Source organism: Pangasianodon hypophthalmus, chromosome 21 (assembly GCF_027358585.1).
Source record: "Pangasianodon hypophthalmus isolate fPanHyp1 chromosome 21, fPanHyp1.pri, whole genome shotgun sequence".
Taxonomy (NCBI): domain Eukaryota; kingdom Metazoa; phylum Chordata; class Actinopteri; order Siluriformes; family Pangasiidae; genus Pangasianodon; species Pangasianodon hypophthalmus.
This window is the reverse complement of record NC_069730.1, coordinates 7,043,653-7,060,858: the sequence shown is the minus strand read 5'-3', so window position 1 is coordinate 7,060,858 and position 17,206 is coordinate 7,043,653. Positions and strand designations below refer to the sequence as shown.

At 38.1% G+C, this 17,206-nt stretch overlaps 1 protein-coding gene across 1 annotated transcript; it reads right to left on the bottom strand.

Annotated features, from left to right (window-relative positions):
- Positions 1-3,550: 3,550 nt before the first annotated feature.
- Positions 3,551-15,872, bottom strand: meis3 (myeloid ecotropic viral integration site 3). The gene is made up of 13 exons (XM_026940849.3): positions 15,451-15,872; positions 14,915-15,013; positions 11,033-11,172; positions 10,764-10,938; positions 10,614-10,664; positions 9,850-9,900; positions 9,576-9,725; positions 9,363-9,471; positions 8,421-8,566; positions 7,618-7,694; positions 6,987-7,045; positions 6,787-6,873; positions 3,551-5,947 (listed from the first exon to the last, which is right to left on the bottom strand). The coding sequence occupies exons 2-13, from the start codon at positions 14,924-14,926 to the stop codon at positions 5,757-5,759; spliced, it is 1,248 nt and encodes a 415-aa protein (XP_026796650.1). The 5' UTR covers positions 14,927-15,013; positions 15,451-15,872; the 3' UTR covers positions 3,551-5,756.
- Between the last annotated feature and the right edge of the window lie 1,334 nt (positions 15,873-17,206).

The following is a 17,206-nucleotide window of genomic DNA, read 5'->3' as shown; positions in this document are numbered from 1 at the left end:
TAAAACAATTTTGATAATTTTCCTGAACTGTCTTATTTTCATCCCATTCATTCAAACAGAGCTGTTTTAATGAAAACTGTAGTTATATAGTTATGTAGTTTTATATATGTAGCTATAAATAAGCTTCTCCTGAAGCTGAGACTAGTTGAGGCATATACAAGCAGAATGACATACATGTGTGTACACAGACATGTACACATGCTACTGCTCATGCATGCTACCCCATATGCTTATACATGCATAGACATGCTTGATCATGCGCACACACAGTAATCCATCGCCCTTAATCACAAACACACACGTTCGTAGGGTACATATGGAAGTCAAAAGTCAAAATTGCAAACCTAATCACATTTGCCTAATGAGGCATCTGGCATACAGCCTGCATTTATGATCATAGCATTGCTAATAAAACATCTGGGCTGGCTTTTTTTTCCCGCATGTGAAATCCAACTGGAATCAGAAAGCCTCTATGAACTAGCCGGTTAACAACACGGCATTTCTTTTTAACATACATGATTGTGCATTTTAACACGCGATTTCCAGTACGAAACAATATTATGCATTCAGCTGGGCTGTAAATTAGATATATGGCCTTCACGTGTGAGTTAGTGAATACACAGATGGTTGAGGCCTGAGGCGTTTGAAACATAGGGACAGTGTTCCTAAAGGGAGGGAAAAGAGAAGAGCCTGTGAACACACACTGATCACGCCTGCACACACTCTTCTGTTTGCTTGGATCAGTAAAGACCGCTGTGTATTCCTCTGCTGGGAAAGTTCTGACTGACAGCTCGCTAATGAGTGTCAGCTCTAATGACTGTGCTGCCATTAATGGAGATAAATAAACGAGCACTGGTGGCTAAACCTTCTCCAGCACTTTCAAACCAATTTACTCCCTGAGTTCATCTGGTGGACGCCATATAAACAATCTACTGTGTATATTCTTCTTTTTCTTGCTTTTTTTTTTCTTATATACAAGATCTGAAGTCCCTTCTCTTACAGCAAAATCATATACATTTCACATGTGATTATAAGTTTTTCACATCCTGGGATCAAAAACATGGAAAGGTGCATTTCATCATGCTGTTCCCTGAAATTGTACGGGGCATGATGTGAACAAGATGTGATCACATGTGAAAAAGTTATTTGTGTGAGAAATCAGATCAAAGAATGAAAACACATGAAAAATGTGTAATGTGTACAATTCACATGAAGTTCTGTAAGGAATATCTTTTCCACATGTGATTATATGAGTAATATGTGATCACATGTGAAAAACAAACAAGGGTGCGTTTTGTTGTGGCCTGAAATTGCATGTCAGAAAGAATTATTCATGTGAGAAAAAAAATAAGGTCATATACAGCAGGCTTCAGGGAAAAAAATTTTGCATGTGAAAATATATGACTCGTGTATGTAAAAAAAAATCAGATGTGAAAATAAAAAACAAAAGAAACAGAACATGTCTAAAAGCCACATGTGTAAATTTCACATGTGAATCATGTGACTTGTCTTTAAGACATTCAGTAACATGGATGATTTTGTAATCATTTTAGCATAAGTTTACGAACACTGCATTTTAAAAAAGCAATTAGTAGAATCTTCATGTTTTTGCTATAGTTTTGAGATTTGACACAAAGCAAAGTACGACCAAAACTCCTCTACTGTAATACTGAGGACCCTTCACTCTCCATCTTCAGTCTTGTTTTACTTCTTACTCTTTGCTCTTTCTGTTCATTACCGTTCTCTAAACAAAACCCCAGTTCTTTTCAGTTTAGCATATTTTACCCCACTCTCTCTTTTTTTCGCTTTCCCTCCCTCTCTCTCCCTCCTGAGCTCCCTTGTCTATATTCTGACAGGTGTGTAATTGGATGATTAATGTCCGTTCGCAGTCCTCCTACTCCCCCTTCCTCTCACACAAAGCTACACACACATATGCACGCATGATCACATACACATTGTACAAGTATAATGACGCTGGAGCTATTATAAAGGAGAATTTGCGTACATTGTGGTTCCTCCCTGCTGCTGGAAGTTACTATGTCCACACACACCAGTGAACATTCAGCACTCACTGGCAATTACAGAATGTATTTGATGGGAACTAGGCTACTCCTACAACTTATTTTTCTTTTTCTTTTTCCTGGATATCTTTTCTACATCTTTCTTCATTTTAATTCATGGAAATTCAAAGCTGGTGAATGCTTTGTTTCCCCTTTGTGTCCAACATGGAGCAAGTCCACAATGTCCATTAAAATGCCTTGCACTCAGGGTAAACATCCATTATTATACAAGAAGAAAACAGTGAAAAACCAGTGAAAGCAGCTAAGATCTAAAGTGGCTCAGGGTTAGCTGCAGGGGTCAAAGAGAGATGCCACTTCCTGTTAACCCCTGAACGAACTCTAACCCCTGCTGCAAGCTGCATTCATCACATTAGCATGGTTAGGGGTCGCAATGCATGAAAGTGCAGAAGTGAGTGGATGAAAGAAAGAGTGGGAAGGTCACTAGGCATGAATAGTCTCACTTTTAACCGGGATTGCAAGACGTAAAGCAAAAGTTCACGGGTATATTTTGGATCCTATAATATTGCCTAGTTTTTAGACAAAATATGAAATTGGATTTAACAAGTTACTCAGAACAACAAAGCAAATTCAACAACCAAGTAACAAATCTAGTAACTGTAGTTAGTTCATGCTGTATTCTGATTAGAAGACAGCAGGGTCCTAATGTCTATCAGTAGCAATAATGCTATTATTTTACATTATTTTCAAACGTAATACAAAATTCTACATTACAAATCATATTATCAGAATTAACTTGAGTGAAATGAACACTCTTAGAAGTATTTACATGCATTTCATAGTCCTAGTCCTCCTTGGTTTTAGTGACAGTGTACGTTCGAACCGGCACGGACTCCACAAGTTTGTGTAAAAGCTGATGATTCATGTTAGATCAAATCTGTAGGAGTTTCATCTGAAGACAGAAGGGATGAGACAAGGAAAATTTTTTGTAAAAATCACACATTAGCTTACATTTAAATAGTGATCTTGAAAAAGTGCAGAAACCTGAATAGTGAATTTTTTTCTTTGTTTTACATTTTTCATAATCCTAAAACTTTCTGTATATTTTCAGTTTTACATTTAATGTGGTCTCAGACAAAAATAAAAAAAAAGTTTACCACAATACATTTATAATATATTCAGATGAAATATGAAGAAAGATGGAATGTCTGTTGTACTGCATTATACTGTGAATATAAAGAATATATCTAATTACAAATATATATATTCCTTGTGTATGATTTTTTTTAAATGTTATTCATGCATGTTTTTGTGTTTTATTGATGTTTTTGTGTGGTTGAGAATATGGGAAGGTGATATAAAGTAAAGTTTTGGAGCTACAGTGTTTTGATCATACAGTGTATGGCCATTATACAATGTCACATGATGTGAAAATAATTTTCTCTGAAGAAATTATATGCAATTGACTAATAATAAATAAGTTAATGTATGTTAATATGCTGCTATCTTCTGTTCAAACTGGCTTTAGTTAGTTTCCATTGTATGCATATAGAATATAAATTATATTCAAGAGGAATAGCAGTATATTATTTCACTATATCTAAAACAAGAGAAAGCAACTTTTGCTATATAGTAATATAGTAGTTATAAACATTAACCATTTCATTATCACCATAAGTATTATCCTCATTTTTACCACTGGGTTTATATTTGTTTTATTATTACAGAGGTAAGGGACAAGATCTTTAGAGCTTCCAAATATTAGTCAAGTTACTTAAAAACAGACAGGAACATATCCCTCTGTATAAGAAACAAAATGGACCCGACATCGGTACTTGCAGAACTCCGCACAGAATTTACTCTGTTTGAACAGTTTACCAAAAAATGTTAACACAGAATACATGTGATAAACAAAGACGCTGCGCTAGTTCGATCCTTTACAGCAAACTTAACATATGCTTTGTTAGGACATGGTGAATGCTACGTTTAATACAAACTTCAAAAAAACTGAAGATTAATGTCAACTCAAAGTTTGGTGATACCGAGTCTTCGACAGACATAAATACAAAAATAGATTCAACATTAAAGCAAAATTAAATTAAATATGGTGTACAAATGACAAGAGTGCCATTAATGACAAGGGGTTCAACTGCCCTCTTTATGGGAAGACTAGGATTGGTCCATAGCATATGGGACTGGTTGAGGAACCCAGCTATTATTCACAGTTCAAGCTCTCATCTCGTCGAACAGATCCAGCAATTAAGTCTTTGGGTTTGTGGCAAGGCTTGAATACGTCGGTTCAAGGAGACAGTTACAGGAATTTTTGGTACAGTTATGAAGGCACCAGACTGCAGAAATCTGGTGTGCTCCTCTGTTCATGTTCCTGACGAGCAGTCTCTGGGCAAGGCAGAGAGGCTCCGAAGGCCCCAGATTTCAGTTCAGGAAGCAGAAAGGCCATAGGAAGACATGAGTCTAACCAGACGATTTTTACGTGTACCGTGCAAAATCGGTTGTGTAAGTTAATGTGTGAGAAATGCAACATTCAGGCAGTGTGGCTGTACGGGTATTTTTCCACTGCACACTCTAAAACAAGGACAAACCAAACCAGGAACCAATGGAACTTGGGGTTCTGGGACATTCTCTGCCAGATTCATAGATATAACATAAAAATGAGTACTCTGTCATTATGGTGCAACACTCTCAGTATTAAACTACTTTTTTTTTGTCACGGGGTGATACTGTGAATCAAGGATGCATCGTTTTTCCTTTAATATGTATCTTTCACCTGGAAATGTGGATATAGTGTAGCTTTTAAAATGACTTAAGGTACATAAAAAGGACCATATTTAGTTTTTAGAGTACAGCGTTAAAGATACACTAGAGGCACCTTTCTAGGTAAATGATACATACAAAAGGTGCACCACCCCAACAACAACAACAACAACAATGACATCAACAACAACAACACTTAGTACCCTTTTTTTCTGAGAGTAAACAGCACCATGGTCAAATTCAACATGGAATAAGCGATTCAATTAATGAAATTACAGGCCGAAAAAGGCTTGTTAATGGATTATTACATTTCATCAACAATAAGAACTAATCAATAAATCTGCACTATGATTAAATTAATTTACTTTTAACAGATTGCCAACAAAAATATGATGAAAATAGCATTGTACAATGCACATTTGGAACACAATTAGTTAAATTGCACTGCATATAATCAAGAAAGGTAATTTGTTTGTAAAAATAATTTGTTGTGCTTCTATGTTTTTTTTAAAGAAATTAAAATTAAAAGTTGGCACATGTTAAGAAATAGTACAGCACAATGTTGGCAAATCTACAAAGTATTTTACGTGGCATGTCCCCGAGTACCATCGGTTCTTTGTTGGTGCTTATTGATAACTATAAAGCTGGAAACCTTCAGCCCAGCACTTTGGCTGATGAAGCAAAATCCAGATCCAGTTTTGAGTTGCCAAAATTTCCAGTACTTTGTGCAGTAGAAAAAAGCCTGAACCATACCACTCTGTGTTGACTCTTATATCAGTTTGTAATATAAAAAAAAAGACATAGAAGGTTTCGTCAGTTTTTAAGACAGTGATTATAAAGGGTTAGTGTCATAACATGACATGGTGTCAATGTTACACATGGTGCCGTCATGTTACTGAGGTGAAACTAGTGCACTCGGAGTGTGTGAGCCCGGTTTCCTGTTAGCCCTTTCCCCTCCCCCCGCTCTCAGTGGGCATGGATGTCCAGGCCTTGTCCAATTAGAGGCTCGGCGGAGTGCGGATGAGGGGGTGGGTGCAGTAGCATGGCAGGGTGGGGGCCGGGGTAAGGGTGCAGCGACGGCGCCGCATGGGTGTAGCCCGGCTGGGGCAAGAGCGCGCCGGGGTAGTCTGCAGGCAGAGACGGCATTCCCTGAAGACCTGCAGAGTGGAGACAGAATGATGGAATATGGTGAGAGTCTGTAATTATTTACAGTTATTTCAAGACTGAACTCATATTACTAGCTGTCCTTGCTGTTCTATTTAATTGATTCGCATTCATTTTTCTCATTGCTTAAAGAATTAATAATCATTACTATTTTTATCATTAATAAAATTATATGACTACTAAAATTAAACATTGATGTTGAAATTCGTCATTAGTTCCTGGTAAGTGGACCATGTCTAAAGCTGACTCTTTAAACTCAAACAAAATTTATGTCACTTTTTTTGTGTGTGTGTTTTACTCTTTTTAGTTGCGTGGTTCACATGGGACTGTGTTTTTTTTTTTTTTTTTTTTTTTTTTTTTGCAGTGGTGAAAATCACAACCAACATTATTAAACCTATTATATTTGTTACTATTTTATTTAACTGGTCACTTGAATTGAAAGTATTTAATCCAAACCTCAATCCCTCAAATCATTATAAATAAAGTCAAAATTCAACCATAGCCAAAATATTATGGTACACATTTGATTAATGAGCCTAATATGTGATTCGCTGGATTATGTTCAGAAAATAAATCTTTACTGAGGAGGTCGCTGGCTATGAAAGGTTTAAAAACCCCTTACTGAGCGGCACTACACTGACATAACATAGGTCTAGCCTAAATCATTCACACTCGTTGTCATTGTTACGTCCGAGAGCTTAGATTTAGATGCATCCCGACGTAAGAAAATAAGACTCAGCCAATCAGTAAACAGTATGATCCTTGGCATGCATTATAACACATTGGGAATGGTTTTCTTCTAGCCACTATACACAGTATATGTGGCATTTACCTGCTGTCCGAAGGCCTAAGTGAGGCTGACTGTCTAATCCATAACCTCCTAGCGCTCCACCCTCTGGGCTGTACGGGGCACCTTGACCTGTGTGATCATACACACACACATGCAAAAAATGATCCAGAGCACTTAGACACGAATCCAGTTGAATTACAATGGCATTTTATACAAGTTATTATTATTATTATTATTTTTACCTGAGCGATTCGACTGGTCAATCATGGGCTGAACTATTCTGCGTCGGGCGTTTATAAACCTGAGCAAGACGTGAGCACAGACATCACACATCAAACACACAAATATAGTGCAGAAATGTTGCAAATGAGATCTAATAATGATTTAAAAAATGATTTGATTTCAGATAGAGAGTCTGTTAGTTCTGCTCACTTAATATGACTAAGAACCACTAATGATCATTATGTTAATACAATGATGAATGACAAGAAATTCAATGATTCATAAATACTACTCAAATTTAAAAAAAAAAACATATATAAGATGTTTCTGTATAAGAAACAAAATGGCCCCCAGCTATTATGTATTATATTGTACTTGTAATGCAATACATAGGTCCTGACTGGAAGGAATGAGATTCATAGAGCCATAACTGATGCTGAGTAAATGAAAATGTTCATAAAGCCTGAATAAATAGATACGCAGATAAGCATTGGCATTATTAACATTTCCACAGCTAGCATAAATCCTCATTAAAAGCGAGTATTGATTACGGTGCGGGAGCTGGTTCATCAGCTGCCATTCATCAGCGATGGCAGAAGGAAGTGCAGTGTGAAAGAGGGAGTTACTGATTGAGGTTAGAGGTGTACTTACCAGTTGTTGACCTGAAGGATGGTGAGTCCTGTGTCTTGAGACAGTTGCTTTTTCTGTTCTTCGGAAGGGTACGGATGCTGTTACGGGACAAAAAAGAAGAATTTTATGCAACAAATAATTATAATTATATAATAATTATTATAATTCATGGCATCACAGCAGAGGAAAGGATAGTTTTAGTGGTCAATTGTGGGTAGCTCTTTATTTTTGGAATAAAACACTAAGGAAATGGGGTTTTTTTGCCATAAGAGCATGTGAAGGCAGCAAAAAAACACAAAGCAAGGAATGCTAATTGCCAATGGCATTCGTGTCTTTTTCATGTCCTTATGCTGATCCACTTGCCACAACATTTGAGAAGTGCACATGAAGTCACTGGTAAGAAAGTACAATCTGACTCTGTAGTAATCGAGCAGGCATGAATCTTCAATCTAGACAGAGCCAATGCCGTCTGCATAGTGCCTCTCCCGTCTTTATTTATAGTCAATGTGCTGGAGTTCAATTATGTGCGTAATTACAGCAGCTTCATTAGCAGCTAATTACCATATGCTCGTTACTGTACTGTGCCGGCACCTCTCATTTCAACTCCATTCAGCTGTGCGATAATTCCCCGGCTGCGAGTTCATAAAATTCAGATTTCACACCGACTGGTTTGAGACGCCCTGACTTCCTCACTGGAATCTTCTATGAGATCCCCAGCATCGCTTCTTGAAACTTTCTTCAGCTCATATACTTCTCTTATTTGTTTCCTACTATAATAAACACTAAGTCACTTTTTTTTTTTTCAGTGCCTCTGTCTGACTTACTGATAGGTGCTGGAAGAGCCAAGCTCTCATGATGTTGGTTGCCACTTTGGGAAAGATCCCTCGTTTCTTGTTGTTTCGTCGGTCTCGGTCTGTCTCGTCCTCTTCTCCTGTGCTGGGAGACGCTACAGCTCCATCCAGTCCATCTCCTGTAACATGCAACAAGGCGGAAATTAGTCTTTGTAACTATGTATTTCCCTGTTTTTGTTGAGGTGCGCGTGTGTGTGTGTGTGTGTTTAGTGCCATTATGTCAAATCTCATGCAGGTGAACATGTTTCCTGCAACTACATTCATGCATCAACATCTTTCTGTTCCTGGAGCTACATTGCTTTTACTCAAGTGCAATCTCACGTCATCAGTGCGCACGTCTGATTTCTCACACACCTGATCCGAAAATTTCCTCATCTACCAGCCCGTGGCCAGAAAGGAACTCTGTTGTGTAGCTCCACATTTCAGTTCTTAATTCTTGAAAATATTGACTCTTTTACACTGATTTAATTGTGGATTCTCATTACTTTTTATCTTATTACTTTTTATCTGTAATAATAATAATAATAATAATAATAATAATAGTAAGTATAAAGAAACAAAAGGGACTCACAAATGAAAATGTAAAATAGGCAAATACATAACAGCAGTGACAAAGAAGAAAATAACCATATATATATATATATATATATATATATAATTTTAAAAAGTGTGTAAATATAGTGTTAAAGTACAGTAATTAAATTATGAGGCATGGCAGGATTCGAAGGTGCACACTGATGACATTACACAGACATCAGAAAGAAACCCTACATAATGTGGTGAAATATTCAGGTCACCTTGAATTATCATATTCGTATATTCATATGTTATCATAATTATCGTATTAGACACTCAAAATTTCTGGAGAAGTGAAAACCTTTAGAAATGTGTGTGTTTGTGTGTTGTTGTAAGTACCAGCGTCGCTGCAAGCGTCCACACTGTGCGTGGCGAGTCCACAGGAGGCGCTCGGGGTGCCTGACGGCGTTGACAAACAGTCGTCTGTGTCTCGCAGCCAAGACTGATTCTAGATTACACAAAAGAGACACAGTTAAACATATACACTCTGAGAGCCATCATCACTAATCACCTGCAGAAGGAGAGCAAAACTGCAGCATCCTATTCCCTCACCTGCTCTGAAAGACTTGTGCAAGAACCAGTGAAATCCTCCATGTCAGATTTGGATCCTGACTCGCGATCCTCTAGCACCAGATCAGTGGGCATTTTGCCCTTAAGACAGGTGATGTAACGATGACAGAAATTGTCACACAGATCATGAACCTGCAACGTCAGAAATTCAACGTATTCTTTATAACTCAAAATGGCTCACAGAGAAATGTAATAAAATAGAAAATAGTCACTAGTTAATAAACAATAAAAACAGAATGCTGCAATATTACTGTACCTTTTCTAGCTCTAGTAGGTGGAAGCGTAGTACTTGGATGGCCTGGATCATCTGTGGCAGAAAATTTAAAAATATAGGTGCTAATTCAAAAAGCATTCTGATTTCTGATAATATGATTAATTACGGGTCATGGGTCTGTATCCCCGCCCTCGCCAATTTGGTCATTTGCCATTTTCCACCCACGCCAGCTACCAGCTGAGGGTCAAAGCTAGCACATGCTTCCTCTGAGACACTGAGACACAGTCTTTTCAAACTGCTGCTCATGCTGTCACAGGTCAGCGGAACACACTCGGAGGAAAGCGTTATCCATCCCCTTCCACGTACATGAGCTCACAGACACCCAAAATTCACTAGTGTCGCACTGAGTGACAGAAGAAAAAGAGGAATGGCGTCCCTCCCACCAGTTTCGCTCTCTTGACTCCCAGCCACGGACGGGATTCAAACTCACGAAGTGTGACACAAGCTAATAGTGCAACCGCTTGTCTATTGCGCCATTCAGGACCCAAAAAAAAATACCATTGAACTAAAACAAGAAACATTACCTCTCAAAGTAATTGAAATAAAGTAAAAATAGCCGACATGGCATATATAAAAACTAGACTAGAAATATCTCTAACAAACTAACAGAAAATCACAACTGCATTTAATACTATACTGGAATTCAAATACCAAAAGCAACTACCAATCAAAGCTACTATTAAAAAAAATGAAAAGATATATGACCCCTGGTTTGTGTATGTGTGTGTTAAGGCAGTACATCTTACCAGATTATCCAGTTCTGGATTTGATGAAAAGATGGGTTTCTCTGAACGGATCTAAAAATAAGCACGAATACATTATCTGATGCCTCAATTTCATCTCTGTTACTTATTAAACTACAATGAATCCGATTGGCTGTCAGTGGTGCCACTCACCTGTTTGGCAAAGGCCGCGATGTCTTCGTTGAATGATTCGGAAGAGCAGACGTCGCTGTGACCCGTCATGCTGGGATGATGGGACGCATTTGACAGCGAGCTGGAGTCGCGTGGTGAGCATGTGGCCAGTTCACACTTCTCAAACACCAAGGCCAGGAGTGGAAACAGAGGGTGGCTGCACATATATTATAAAGTTTTAGAGTGTACACACTAACCTCTCAGTGTTTAAACAGGAAGTGGTCATGTGACATGTTTATGCTGTGTCTCACCCGTAGATCTGATCACGGTAGTGTTTGAGAGAGTCAGGAACGCCGTGGCCATAGTGAGGCGGCGGTAGTGACCTCATCACCTCCCCGTACCCCCCCACGGGCATGACCTCTGACCCTGGGTACTGCACCAGCTCTTCATACTGAGAAAAAAAAAGATTGACGTATTGAACTGCACATTTCAGATTGCATATACTGTCAATAAAGCAGGACCCACATCATTGCACCTTTAATTACACTGGTCTTAGCACTATCATTTAAAGATAACATAAAATATGATATCTGAGTGAGAAACAATGTACAGCTTTTATCCATCAGAACATGACTGGATAATGAAAAGTGAGCATTCCGAAACAAACCTGGCATCAGACCTGGATATATTTATTATCTAATTGGTTAATATTATTTTCCCCAGCCCGCATGTGCATCATAATGTGTTCAAGAGATTTACAAGTGAGGAGTCATTATGATGCGAAATTACAGTGAAAAAAAATTGATTGACACTGACGAACCATGAACAATAAGACATAAAGTAACTATCTTCAAGTAACCAAGCACAAAAAAGGATTAGTTTTGATTTCAGGCTTTTTTATGGTACATAATTGAGCCTTAAGGACCACTAGGCTTCCTTTCTGAGTAACCTGACATTGTTTGTACCTTGGACAATACATGCGCTTTATTTTATGTCATTAGACAAGAGTACAGTATATTAAAAACACACATATAACACTTAATAATTCAGTACAAAAGACATCGCAATAAACACAAGCCAATACGATACGATAAGGGATAAATTCACAGGGATAAATTCACATATTTACAATACATTTTTGTGAATCGATTTATTTCTGTAAAGCTGCTTTGTGACAATGTCCATTGTTAAAGGCACTATACAAATAAAATTGAATTGAATTGAATTGAATACGGTGGTCATGCTATTCAGATTAAATTATAATATAAATGATAAGAAGTAAAACCCAATGTACCAATATAGTGTATAATGAAAACCTCATGAAAGCTATTGGAAAAGGTTCTACAGAGCAACGCCACAGAAGAAACATTTTAGTTCTCTAAAGATTTGTGCTTCTTTAAATATTCTTCAGTTTCCACATAGAAGTAAAGAATCTTTTTTTCTACCATACAGGTTTATATTATGTGCAAGATCTTTATTGGTGTGTTCTTTGTAATTCATCAGTTTTATTATAATAATAATAATAATAATAATAATAATAATAATACATGCTAAAGCACCATGCATGCTGTTAGGATCGTATTTGTAGCTAGGTTTAGGTAATATTTGATTAAAAGACTTGTTTTGATGAGCAATTTTTCATGGACATTCAAGAGGGAAAAACAACAATATCGCGTAGTAAACATGTAAATCTGCGCATGCGCTGGATCGTCTCGCCTCATTAGCCTCATTAAGGTGCTTTAAGCCATTTATAAGCATTTGATGTAAACATACATTAGCTGATTTAGTAAATATTGTCGTTATTTTTGCCACAGGCTATATTGCAATATGTGCATTTCTGGAAAGTCTCTATAAAAGAATCACCTATAATAATAGGGATGAATATTAAAAAAAAGGGTAAAGGATAAATAGGTTAGGGATATGATATGATGAATTATAAAGAGGATCGCTGTTGCAGAATATTCTGTATTCAGTCTCTAATTTCATCATCATCTGATCATCTGACTAATATCCTATCTGTTCACGATCTGCGCGCGCTTTTTTATGACGTGATCAAAACAAAGCTCAAGGTGATAGATTATAGCAGAGATAAAACACTGAGCCTGATCCACACACAGTTGCTGATCATCATTATAACTTGGTCTGCTTGGTATCAATCTGCAATCTGAAGGCTGACAAATTGGAATAATTAGACTACAGCAATCACATTAATACGCAGCAGCCTGGATTATGATGCACGACAAATAATAATCAAAGTGACATCTACATAGAAATAACCACAGTGCTAATAAGTATTAAATATACCTTCAGTGCATCTGATTGAACTGCCTTCAGACTTTACTTACTGCTTCACCACTTTTTTTTTTTTTTTTTTTTTTTTGCAGTTGGATCAATGGAGCCCATAATGCACGTGCGCAGTCACTCTGTTTCTCTTAAATAAGACTGAAATAATGCATTGCTGCTTTAATTAGTTCACTTCATTTGTCTAAACAAGCTCCTACATTTTGAGCTAAACGTTTTGAGCGTAAATGTTAGTGTGTTATTCTGTAGATGTCCACAAAAAATAGCTCTGAACACCTATTTTATTATTTAGCCTTATAATATAGTAGCACTTTGCTTTAAAAGCCCATTTATTTTTATTTATAACTCAAATATATCATATAATAAATAAATCATATCACAAATTCATAATCGCATACATCGCTTTAAAGTCAGTAGGGCAAAAAAAGGGCTTCAGTGTAGGCTATTTATTAGCTTGGACACTATAGAGTAGTATAACTAGAATATTATTATTATTATTATTATTATTACGGAATTACATTGCATGCACTACACGTCTTTATTACACACAAAAGATATCATGAATTATACTTTATGTTTTCCAGAAAGCAGAAAATATGAGCTTTTTTTTTTCCTACTTCCATGATGCAGTCTATATAACAGCTATTTTAGATTATAACAACAGTAACAGCACTCTTCCTTTTTTTTTTTTTTTTTGAACCATCAGCAAAAACAACGAAACTAATTTCTTAAGCAAGTTAAAATGATACGAGCTGCAGCCTATATACCTGATCAAATATTCACTTGTAAGGCAACTGAACCTCTGAAACACCTGTATTTGCACTTGGATTGAAAGAAAAGTGTAGAAAAGCGTAGAAAAGTGTAAAAACTTTCATCTTTCTATTGACCTGGATATTAATCAGCTGCTCGCTCAGCATAAGAAGCAGCAGTGTACATCACATCATAAACATAATAATCCTATACTTCAGGCAGCAGACAGAGAGCTGTAGAGGTGTTTATGGCTGGATAATAAGGTAACATGCCAGAATTCTTCTGCATGAAGGTCTGAGCCAGTTTGTCTTTATAGCTGCTCAACTCGCCAGCTCAGTCTAGCAAAAAAGTTGACCTACTTACTGACTTCCTCTGCTTTTCTTCTGCCATGTCTATTATTTTCTTCCGCTGTTTGCACCTATTATTTCGGATCCTGATGTTTAGGCTTGAAACTATAACCTGTGATGAGATATCTGGAGTTTGGAGAAAGGGCTGCACTTCATTTTCTCTTTGCTTATGGTTCAGTAGTGCAGTTTTATAAGAAAAACCTATTTGACCTAAATGCTCAGATTACCATCTTGCCATATGCAATAATATTTTGAATGCCAAGAATGCATTATAGAAGTGATTTCTAATAATGTTCATTTAAATGAAATTCACTTTGTATTTACATTTCTATTTACTTTTTGTGTTAAACACACAGGCTTTCTAAAGATTTTTTTTTTTTGTAAATATTTTGTTTTGAATGCTATTTACTGCCACATATGTCCAATTTAAACATGGCCAAATAAATATATTATATTTTACACTAATTTTTTTTTTTTTTTTGCATTCTGTTGCCACTTAGAACCACTCCACAGTCCTAGACTAGATATCAAAATAACACGCCCTTACTATTTTGGTATAGTGTAGAATACGGGAATATGTGATTTGGGACGTGGCCCTAAACCCCGCGTGAGCGCGCGCTGAGAAAGCAGGAAGGATGCTGAGCAAAACTGGGAGAGATCCGGGATCTGTCTCCCACCCAGACACCGCCTGCCTCCGAGCTCAACACTCAAGCTTTCAGTGAAGACTCTAATGCCTAAAAGATTCACTCTTTACTCTTATTTCTTTCAAGCAAGCATGCATGAGCAGAGACGTACCCTTTTCTCCATGCGCCACGGAAAGCCGCGCTCTTCTCGCGGAAGACAACACACACCGATCCGGCAGTCCGGGACAGAACACACCACCAGTCCCAATCACTAACAGAGATTTGTTGTTTTTTTTTTTTTAAGAAAAGAAAAGAAAAAAGAATGCACATACATCAAAATACAAGCATGCACTGTGAAATGTATGATCGTCTATAGATGGATGATGGAAGCGCGATGAAGCGCGAGATGATTCTCTAAATCAGATCGCTCATGTTGGCCTGTAATCTACAGAAACACAACTGCCAACACGTGTGCGTGCGTGTGTGTGCGTGCGTGTGTGCATGAGTGTGTGCGTGCAAAATCCGTATTTTAAAGCATTGCATGTAATGAAGTTTTGAAGTGATGGGGAATTTTGGATATGCATGACTCTGGTTAGAAAGCAGGCTTGCAGCAGAGGCGTCAGTGCTTCTGAATCCTCTCTGGACTCACTGGACGCTACTGTACGTGTTGTTTCGACCCTGTGGTGTAACCTATAGATCGCAGCAAACCTTGAGACGCGGGGATCCTCTGTCTCTCTCTCTCTCTCTCTCTCTTGCTCTCTCTCTCTCTCTCTCTCTTGCTCCCTCGCTCTCTCTCCGTGTGTGTGTGTCAGGCTGTTCCGCGGTGAATCGGTGCTGCTCGGCGGGCTGGAGAGACGCAGATCGCGGCGGCAGTGTGGCGATCTGCTCCGTGTATCACCACATCCATGGACCGAGACAACAAGCTGTAAAAGGATATGCGCGCGTGTGTGTGTGTGAGTGAGAGTGTGAGAGTGAGTGTGTGTGTGTGTGTGGATGCGAAGCGAGCAGTGGGCCCGGTTTAAAAAGCCGAATGGAGGCGGGAGCGATGCTGGAGATCGGGAGTCGTTTCGGGGGTCAAAACGCGACGGGGTCTCTCGCGCCCCCCTTCTTATCACACACACACGCTCGCGCATTACAAACGCAAGACCCCTGCGTTTTATCTTGAACGGCACGCTCTCTCGCGCACAACCCCCCCCCCCCCCCCCCCCCACCCCCCCCCCCCCACCCCACACACACACACACACACACACACACACTATCCTGATACACACACATACTATCCTGATACACACACACAAACACACACACACATATACTACCCTGATACACACACACACCCTCCCACACACACACTATCCTGATACACACACACACACACACACTATCCTGATACACACACATACTATCCTGATACATACACACACACACACACACACACATATACTACCCTGATACACACACACACACCCTCCCACACACACACACTATCCTGATACACACACACACACACTGACACACAGAGCAAGCATCCTTATGTGGTTTGTTCCTGAAATTCTGAACTATTCCTGTTGAGCTGCAAACAGAAACACACACACACACACACACACCTCCCATCTCTCACACATTAAGACTGTTATTCTGTCTGTATTCCTTTAAGCCTTCAGGCTGTCCAGGCTCCTGGGTCTTATCTAAATAACTCACAACTGCTGTTTGTAAACATGTGAGCAGGATCCCTCCGTTTGTTTCTCCTCCAGCCCGTCAGGCTCGGTTCTGTGGCAGGGGCAGTGATGGCAACATATGGCCTCTCATTCACTAAAACATTTGCTGGAAAAAAAACTCCTCCTTTCTTACTATCATTCACTATTGTCTCTAAATAGCCATAAATGACTTTGGGGTTTGTTTTTATTATTTGTTTGTTTGGGGCTGTTAGTTAGAAATGCTCAGACGTAGACCACAGGCTTTGGTTTTGTTTCTAACTATTTACATTCGGTTATATATAACTTATATATAACCCAATACACACACACACACACACACACACACACACACACACATATATAGCCGGTTATAGTCGATTATAGCCGATTAGTCGATTATATATACTATTTACATTCGGTTATATAACTTATATATAACCGAATGTAAATAGTAAGAAACAAAACAAAACAAAAGCCTGTGGTCTACGTCTGAGCATTTCTAACTAACAGCTAAGAGTTTATATGTGTGTGTGTGTGTGTGTGTGTGTGTATTGGGTTACACATAACATATATAACCGAATGTAAATAGTATATATAATCGACTATAACCGAATATATATATATATATATATATATATATATATATATATATATGTGTGTGTGTGTGTGTGTGTGTGTGTGTAATGGGTTATACATAACATATATAACCGAATGTAAATAGTATATATAATCGACTAATCAACTATAAGAAAAAATATGTATGTATA

What these genes read in the sequence shown, in the direction of transcription:
- meis3 (XM_026940849.3), bottom strand. An exon ending in TACCGTGATCAGATCTACGG is followed by an intron (nt 10,939 to 11,032) that starts GTGAGACACAGC and finishes ATATATGTGCAG; the next exon opens with CCACCCTCTGTTTCCACTCC. An exon ending in TGACCAGTCGAATCGCTCAG is followed by an intron (nt 6,874 to 6,986) that starts GTAAAAATAATA and finishes ATGATCACACAG; the next exon opens with GTCAAGGTGCCCCGTACAGC.